Source organism: Silene latifolia, chromosome Y (genome assembly GCF_048544455.1).
Source record: "Silene latifolia isolate original U9 population chromosome Y, ASM4854445v1, whole genome shotgun sequence".
NCBI classification, from domain to species: Eukaryota; Viridiplantae; Streptophyta; class Magnoliopsida; order Caryophyllales; family Caryophyllaceae; genus Silene; species Silene latifolia.
The window spans coordinates 297,295,597-297,305,249 of NC_133538.1; the positions used below are offsets into that span (position 1 = coordinate 297,295,597).

The 9,653-nt window shown below is 34.0% G+C and overlaps 1 protein-coding gene across 9 annotated transcripts; it reads left to right on the forward strand.

The window, feature by feature from the left end:
* The first annotated feature begins 260 nt into the window (after window positions 1-260).
* On the forward strand, window positions 261-7,609 carry LOC141634360 (uncharacterized). 9 transcript variants are annotated; one of them, XM_074446568.1, is made up of 8 exons: window positions 261-491; window positions 3,664-3,757; window positions 4,722-5,096; window positions 5,193-5,498; window positions 5,593-5,653; window positions 6,884-7,008; window positions 7,259-7,313; window positions 7,391-7,609. In XM_074446568.1, the coding sequence occupies exons 3-8, from the start codon at window positions 4,945-4,947 to the stop codon at window positions 7,451-7,453; spliced, it is 762 nt and encodes a 253-aa protein (XP_074302669.1). In that variant the 5' UTR covers window positions 261-491; window positions 3,664-3,757; window positions 4,722-4,944; the 3' UTR covers window positions 7,454-7,609. The 9 variants fall into 9 exon arrangements, 2 of the variants coding, with proteins under 2 accessions (XP_074302669.1, XP_074302668.1); XR_012539084.1 differs by having other exon boundaries at window positions 277-491; window positions 3,647-3,757; window positions 5,748-7,155; XR_012539082.1 differs by having other exon boundaries at window positions 277-491; window positions 5,748-7,155.
* Window positions 7,610-9,653: the final 2,044 nt, after the last annotated feature.

A 9,653-nucleotide genomic window follows, 5' to 3' on the forward strand; every position in this document is an offset into this window, starting at 1 on the left:
TAGACACCAATCTTTTCCAATCTTTTTTTTTTTTTTTTTTTATCACAACCTTCCATTACACATCTCTTCACCCAACATCGTCATAATCATCTCTTTCCAGAAATTACTATATATCTCAATTTACCATAATTTTCACATTCCTCATTTCAAACTTTTATTTATCACATTCCTCGAATTTACATTATCACTCTCATCATCACACGACCATAAAAGACAACTGAGTACAACAATTAACACCGTCTAAAATCAATTAAAAAGGCAACTAAGTAGGGAAAACCTACCTTATCACTGTTCGGAAAAAAATGGCACAAATAATTCCCCCTCCCCACCCCCCACCAAAATTTCCCCCAAATAAAACCCCTAAAACTACTATCTTACTTTTCCCCAAATAATTTCCCCCAAATTTCAAAACCCTAATTTCACCTTCTCTAAAAACTAAATTACACATAACATCAGCTCTCTTCCTGAATCTTATTTTCTGTCATCAGCAGGTTAGTTCTTAAATGAAAATTATGGGTTTATTCTATCCTCTAATTGACTTGTTTATGCTTAGGTTAAGGAACGATTTAATGTCGTCTTTGTTGTGTTGTTGCTTCGTCTGCTGTGTTTGCTGGCAAATCCGATGTGATCAGGGCTGTTAATTTTAAATTTTTATTATAGAATTGTGGGTTTATTACTGATGTGTTTGTAAAATTGTGTTAATCCATCATATTTCATAAAGAGCTAACAAAACCATGTGTTAATATATCCTATTTCGTAAGTTTTGTTGTCAAAAATTTGTTAATCTATCATAATTGAAGTAACCGTAAACAATCCCCTATCTATAAAAGCTGAAGCAATTAAAGAGATGTGATTGGTCCCTTATTTTCAGGGATTGATTTTTTTTTTTTTTTGTGTGGAGAGACCCACGTTCATCTCATGTATTTAATTCCTCTCTCTCTTCCCATTCCAGAATTGCATAATATTCATGTGTTAAAAATTTATGATACAAAGTTTATTTACATACAGTCTTAAACTAAAATAAAATGCAAAAAAAAAACGAAAATCTATACGTAAATTCATAGATTAAAAATTACAAATTAAAAAATTACCATCTCCTTTTTATTTTAAACTAATAAATTGAGAAACTAAAAACCAAATTACAATTCCAAAAACTCCCACTCTCGAATACCTGGACAAATAAAATGTAAACAAACAAATTCAAATCATTATACCCTAAATTTAACACATAGACTCAGATTTTAATAAAATAGAAAAAAATGACTTTTACTCCAAATTTTGAAATCGAATTATTATTATCATAGATGTAAAATCAAAACAGTAGCTTTAAAATCGTTCTACATCTCCGGAACAAAATAAAAGTAATTTTGGTATGAACTCAAATAAAATAAAAAAATTATAAAATCAGAGAGATAAAAAAAAATCATAAAATCAGAGATAAGAAAATTATAAAATCAGAGAGATTTGTAAAAATAATAATAATAATAATAATAATAATAATAATAATAATAATAATAATAATAATAATAATGACAAAGGTTAGATCTAACAATCACCAACAAAACGTCTAAACAAAGTAGTAGTCTACAAGAGATTGCGTAGAAACAAGTAATTACCTTCATAAGATTAGACCAACAAATAAAATTAGATCGACTTTATAGAAAAAGCGAAGTGAAACAAACAAATTTCGGGAGATTGATGACTTATTATTCAATATGGGTATCTTTCCGAGTAGAGAGATTATCAATATTTTAATGGTAAGAATGAGATGAAGGAGGGAATAGAAGACAACGGCGGCGTAAAATGCTGGACTTTGAGATTTTTAGTCAAGACTCAAGTAGTGAAAGTAAGGAATTAGGTCAAGTAGCAGAGGGTAGATAAATGTATGTATGTGCAAGGGGTTAGGGCTTACAACATGATTATGAACTCTTGATATTGAACGGGTCAGCCCAACATCATATAAAATGACCCAATAAATGAATGAAAGGCCCAAATGATATTCATTGACCCGATTTATGATGATTTTGTTGGTATTTGGCTTGATATTGATATTTCGGTTAATACGAGTGTTCGAACAAACAGGTCAACAACTATCTAATAACTCATGTTCACTAGCTTATGATATTACAAATGATGAATTACTTGCATTTAATTATTTCACGTTTTCCGTTTTCCTGTATATACACTCCTTATATTTGATCTTAATAAATAATTCATTTCCAAGTAGTTAGGGGTTAAATTTCGTAATTGTACAAAGTAAAGAGGCTCAATTTCCACATATGCGCAAATGTATATCAAACGCCAACATATAACGTAGTTTATAGAGAAGTCTTCAAGTTTTGTAATAAGTTTAGATTACCTAAATTCACTAAAACATAATGCTTGAAGAGCTATTTACTTCCGTCATTCCGATTATTTATTTACTTTTGATTTTGGCACCAAGATTTTGTGAATTAATAGAGAGGGGACCATTTGTAAGCATTATTATTAAGTGACAAGTGAAGGATAGGTTACATAAACGATCAAATTACCCTTCAAACATATACCTCATATATAAAGATAGACAAATGACTGTAGGACAAATAAGGGGAATATGCATACAAATGATTGGGACGAGGTTAGTACTTAGTTAAGCAATTAAATGATTAATCATCTACAACTATATCTGCACAACTTTGAAACTTTGACATTGTATATCCTATTATCATTATACATCATCACTCAAATATTAATAAAAAAACATTACAGCTAATTATAAAGGGATCAATTGATACATTACTAAATAACATGATTGTAAATTGTAAAAGCAACCCGTGCACGGGTTTATCTCTATAAATCTCATATTAATTTCATGTCATATAAATTACTATTTATATTTTATATTATACTCCCTCCGATCCACGCCAATGGTAACACCTAAAACGAACGATCCACACCAATGGTAACATACCTTATTTGGCCTAAAAAATTACTCAATTATCCTTATACCCATCATCTATTTATAACTTTGTCATCTAATGACCCATTCACCCATGGTCACCACCCATTTTTTAATTAAACATTACATTATTCAAGTGGTCACAACCAAACTTTCCAACTTTACCCCTTCTCCTAAATAATCCATATTCCCCCACGTTACCATTGTTGTGGATCGGAGGGAGTAGTTGTAAAGAGTCGACAAGTAAGACAAGTATCATCACCTTTTTATGTTCATATTGCTCATATTCTAATTTTTGTAAGCCTAAATAATTATGTAGTTATTTAATCGGGTAATCCTACAAAACAAATAAGTTGGATCACCACATTATCCTTGGCGATTAACCAATTTCTAAATGCTGGGGTAGATCCTAAAGAGATACCACTTCCCTATGAATTTATCTTGAATCGCGATCTTTTGGCGCAACTTTATCCCAGTTTTGCTGAAGGAGCAACCCCCTTTTCACCTTGAATTGGTCAAAGTATACGGAATTTCTCACTTTTCGTGGAGAATTAGATCCAGTAACTGGGGGTCGTAATATCGCATCATTTAATATACCTCAAGGCTCAACCCGTGCATTTTTTTACACGGGTATAAAACTAGTAGGTCTTAAATTCAAGAGTTGTAGCTGCAATGTTTACCTTTTTAATAGTTAATCTTATTGTGTAGTTTGACTTATTGTTCAGGTAGTTTGTTGTTCATATAGTTTGTTAATTATGAATATTCCTTCACAAGAAGTTCAACGGAAAGATAACTAGTGGTAATAGTCAGCACATTGAGGTAATTTAATATTCACAAGTTGCAATTTAATAGTACTATTTTGTGGGTCTCGTAAAAATTGCACAATTTTATATATGGAGTAGTATTATTTGAGTCGCCAGTTTCAGTTTCAGTTGTTGCGGATTAATTCCAATAAATAAATAGGGGTAAAGAGAATTTCCAATGGAGTTGGAAACTTAGTAGATTGTTTTTTTGTTAAAGTTAATTCTTGATGCAAGACTGTGTAGATTTGATTATCGTTGTGGTGTAATCGGCCATAGGAAAGAACTTGTGACGTACTAAGCTAATATTGTTGTTGAATACGGAGTACTTTACCAGTTTCACTTGTATTTTTGTGGTTTTGGGTTTCAGTTTCTTTACACAATTTATTGGTTTATTGTTTGTAAGGAGTATTTCTTATTAAAGGTAAACAAATTATTGGGACAAAGGGTGTATATTGGCATCTTACATACATCTAGACATATTGTATTCACTTTAATTTAAGGTGATAAGGACTTTTCAGGCCAATTATTTGGAATACCAATGTTAGAAATTGAATAAACATGCCCATGATTGTATGTTAGACCATTTCTCTGCTCGTGTTTTTTCTTTTGTTCACATGCCTTATACCTTGACTCATTTATCAGTCACATTGATAAATTAGAATTGGACCTTAAAAACTAATTTTGCTTCCCTAAAGAAACATGTCTACTGTTAGGCTAACAGAAATAGATGGTGATATATACTCAGTATAAGCACTTTAGATCAAATTCAGGTTCTTGTCCAGGCGTGGTTTTCTTTATTATAGGCTTCTCCAATACTCTTTCTCCTCCTCCTCTAATTGGTCCAGTAGTTGCCACAACCATAAATAAGCCACACTGGTTGTATAACCATCTCACAAATATACACTAAAGCAATTTGTGTGTGTGTGTGTGTCGGGCAACAATGAGATACCATTTTTGTTACTAACTTGCTTTCTTTTTAGAGTCAAGAATGAATAGAGATCAAAGTTGGATGAACCACAATGGGGTAAAGGATAGGCGAAAACCGGAGTATAATACTGGTGTCGACGAGTTTCTAAAGTTTGCTTTTAAGGATAATAATTTTTTGATCTAAAGTTTCTAAAGCTGCTCGAACCTTTAAGAGAGTTCGGGTTGTTTTTCAAGCAATTAACATCGAAAACGTTAAAGGTGAGCAAGTTAAAGCAAATGGAAGAAAATATAGCTATCACTTTATGCAAGTTGGAGCATATTTTCATTCCATCATTTTTTGATGTGATGATACATCTTCCTATACACTTGGCTACAGAAGCAAAATTAGCCGGTCCCGTCCATTATCGTTGGATGTATCGCTTTGAAAGGTAAAAATATGTACAATACTGATTGAGTATAATGTTTTTTCTATTATGAATTATGTGGTATGTATTATATGTTGAACTCATATTATTAGTTATTAGGGCTATGCAGACTTATAAATCATATGTCCGTAATAAAGCTTATCCAGAGGGGTCTATTGCCAATGGTTATATTGAATATGAGTGTTTGACTTTTTCCTCGAGATATATGTCCAAGATTGCGACACAATTTAACCAACTAGATCGAAATGAAGACATTGAGAATCCACAACCCCATAGCTCGTCAATATTCTCCAGATTAGGAAAGCCATTAGGGAGGACAAATATAAAGAAAATGACTATAGATGAATGGAGGGAAGCTCAGCTTTATGTTTTGAAAAATTGTGATGAAGCACAACCGTTTATCAAGTAAGTAATTGTGCATTGCTATATAGATTAAAGCTATAACTATTGATGAATGAAGGGAACCTAGCTTTAATATGTTCTCATTTTTTCCTTGTAGTGAGTATGAAAATGATATTTGCTCCCAAAGCATTGACCTTTGCAAATGGTTTGAAAATAGGGTAGGTGTGTGTACTTCTTCTGGCCCCTCCCCCTATCACATTTCTTGTACTCAATTCTAATTTTTTTCATTATGTTTTTTTGGGTGTACAAAAGGTAACAAAGCTTGGGAAAGAAGGGGATGATCGAGTTAATGAAGAGTTAATATGTTTAGGACACGGGCCATTGAAAACTGTTGTCACATACGAAGGTTATGTCATTAATGGGTTTAGATTTCACACTAAAAGACGTCAACGAAGTCGAAAAACCCAAAATAGTGGCGTCATTGTCAAGGGGGATGTGAATAGTGGAGAAAAAGATTTCTATGGGACATTGGAAGAGGTCATTATATTAGAGTATGGGGCATTGAAAAATCGTACAAGCCCTAGGATTGTGTTGTTTAAATGTAGGTGGTTTGATGTATATGATGAGGGTAGAGGAATTAGAAAGGATAAGTTTGGAGCAGTCCTCATCAATGTTACTCGTAGGCTGAAAACCAATGAGTCGTTTGCCTTAGCTTCTCAAATTGAGCAAGTTTTTTATGTGGGTGTTCACAATCAACCGCAATGGAGATTTGTTATAAAGGCGAATCCTCGTAACTATTTTGATTTTCCTAATGACGAAGACATTGAAGTTAATGAGTCATTATGGGACCATGTAGCGGTAGAGACCCTGAATCTTGGAGATAATGATGTAAATGAGTTGGTTGATGCTGATATTCCTTTAGTTAGAAATGATGTTGAAGCAAATATAGTGGATACCGAGGTTGTAATCAGAGATGGTCAGAAGAGGATGAAGATGAAAATGGAGATGAGGATGATGAGGAGTTTTCAGACTCGGGTTCTAGCTTGCCTGAGCTTGACGAAAATCTGGAAGACGTTGACTACAAAAGTGATAGTTCTTCAGAATCACTTAATTAACAAAAGGGAAGATCCATTAGCGAGATGGTCTTTTTCTCTGGAGTTTATGTTTTATAATCGCAATTATTGATTTAAGAATATGTGAGAACGCCAACCATAGATAGACAATCTCACATAATTAACAAGAATTGTGTTGGTTTTTTTTCCTGTTTTGTTTATTATGTTGAACTTTGTGTTTTTCCGTTTTGTGGCTGGACTAATAAGAACTACTTTAACATGATTATCATTGTTTTGTCAATTTTTGGAAAGGGTGTGTGTATTCTCTTAGACAAGTTGTCTTACTGTTTTATGTAATATTGTGTCATATAGCTGTTATATATCTTTTCCATGCAGCCAAAAGAAAAAATGACATCTGAGCAGCATATTTTACAAGAAAGTGAGGTTCCAAAGTTGACATATCGAGAGCAACGGAGGCTTGATCAAGCAGAGCTTCGAAGCAAATTTCCAAACCGCAAAAGGTGTGGGCCAACTAGAGGTTTAAAATATGCTTCCAAACCGCAAAAGACATTTATGGATTCTGTCCGGCATGTTATTGGCGAGAAGGCGGATGAATTCATATGCGATTGTAGCAATTGGGTTGAGGACATTTTTCCCTTAAATACTGAGTATGGTCATATAATTTAATGATTTAGTGCACCAGTTATGTTTTATGCATATACATGCATATAATTTTCATGAATCTCTTTTTTTTTTTTTTTTTTATGGTAGGAATTGGGCTCAAATGAATCCGGAAAAGAAAGAACAACTGTATTCAAAAATTATGGTAAGTAACTATAATCATAGCAAAGATCATATCGTATTCATTTTTCTGGTTTTTATATGGCATTTTGAGCATTGCAGGGAAAGTATAACGTACCGGAAACAGTTGATGGCAAGCCTGTGATTGACTCTTTGAGCTTTTAATGCTCAACTTTATATAGACATTGGCGATATCGTCTCAAGGAAAAGTACTTTAGAGGCAAAACATTAACACAGGCGAAATATAGCAGGTCCTTGACATTGGACAAAGACGAGTGGGATTGGTTGGTTTTCAAGTATTGGGATAGTGATAAGCAAAAGGTAATGTTCTCTATGTTTGTTTTCTGGTAGAGTAATCTGAAATGTGAACATTCAACAACTTTTTAAAATGTAGTTACATTGAACTAACTTATCTTTGAATTACAGAAAAGAAGCAAGACTAACACTAATAATAAACTGAAGAAAGTTGACATACCAGCTAATGGTTCAAGGTCCACAGCAAGAATTTTCTATGACATGGTATATATCCGAGTTAGTTTTGCTAGTAAAATTCTGGTTTTTGTTATATATTGTATAGTTGATTATAAAATGTACTCAAAATTACGCATACAGATTAATGAGCAGCCAACTACTATTCCAACTCAAGATGTTGAAGGAGCATTCGAGACCCTTGATCAACAAGATCCTTTGTATGTCAGATTATTTGAGAAGACAAAGAGGTGTTTTTATTTTCATGGTCTTTTTATAATATTATTCTTATGTTGTCATCCTTACAAGATATTGATTATATTGATTTTCATGCCTTAGGCACAAAAGTACCGGTGAAAATAGTGCTTGGGGACCGAGTGGTTTTGGACCAAATGATGAGAAGCATTTTGAGGAATTAAAAAAACTTCACGATTTTTTTTTTTTTTTTTTTTTTTGACAAGTAGAAAGGCGAATTAAGCTCTAGCCCAATTTGCCAGTCTATGAGCAGGTACATTACAAGATCTATTAACGTACGATATTGAAAAACAATGAAACATAGAAGCTAGATCATAGATATCCTTCGTGGTCGTCCATGTAAGATGATTATTGGAAGTGTCTGCTGCAATGTGACTCAGCATGGTAATGCAATCTGAGTGAACAGAAATATGGAGCAAATTATTAGCAAGAGCCCATTTCATGGCTTCATGGCCTTACCTCCCGCCTGTTCTGGACATTGTGCATAACCAGTGATCCAATGATTTGTTGTGTTACCATTAGAGGTCGAACAAGTCCATTCATAACCCGTCTTTCGCGTCGTATCCCAGGAGCCATCTACGTAGATTGTAGCCATTTCGCATGAATTCAAGGTGCCCAAGACCCAAATTGTTGTCCCTGCTTTTAATTGTTGGTTGTAGTCGTCTTGTTCATCTAGAGTCCCCAAAAAAGCGGTTCCCGGTGGTGTGTCTTCCTCGTGTTGCTGGTATGTAGCAGTAGCGACATTAAACTGAGACTCATAGAGCTTCATAGCACCCACCAAATTTATTCTTGAGTCCCCGAAACAGTTATTGTTTCTTACTCTCCAAATAGTCCAAAGGGTGGCGAGGAAGGAAATCACTCCAACTTTATTGTCATTCATTTTCAGAAGAAATTGTAGCCAATTTATCATCCAAGTCTTGACGTTTATAAAGGAACAATTCTCTGCCCTTATCCCAATGTAGCTTTCCGCCCATAATCTTTGAGCAAAATTACAGTCTCCGAAAAGATGGTCCAGAGTTTCGATTGGAGTACAGCTATTGTCTAGCCGACAAGTATTGTCGTATGTATGAATATTCCGTGCAGAGAATTCCTGTCCAATAGGGAGTGTATCAGTAAGTATTTTCCATAGGAGTACACGCCATACCTTTGGTCCCGGTAAAATCCATAATTTTTTCTTGACAAATTCACGGAAATCAAGCTTTAATCTTGTAAGATCCTTAGAAGTTGTTGCTTCCGTCCATATCATTGATTGAGCAGTGTGATAACCCATCTTCACTGTATAATTCCCAGTCTTAGTGCCTTCGAGATAAAGGGCATCGTCCGGGACATTATCCAGAATGGGGATTGCTAAAATCTTAGAAGCCCAAACACAATCAAAGATGTGGTAAATGAAAGGAACATTCCATTCATGATTTAAGATTAGATTATGAACTTTAAGGTCTACAAGACTTGGCGACCCTTCTAAAAGGTTTTGATCTTTAGGTGAGGGTGCAAAACCTTCTACCCATTTTGATGTCCATACATTAAGGGTTGATGAAGAGCATACTTTCCAAGCACATTTTTCCCTTATTAGTTGGAAACCCCAAAGTAAGCTTCTGCCACCCCATGTCGTCCCCGTTGGTTGCTTCCTTAAAACAGGAGA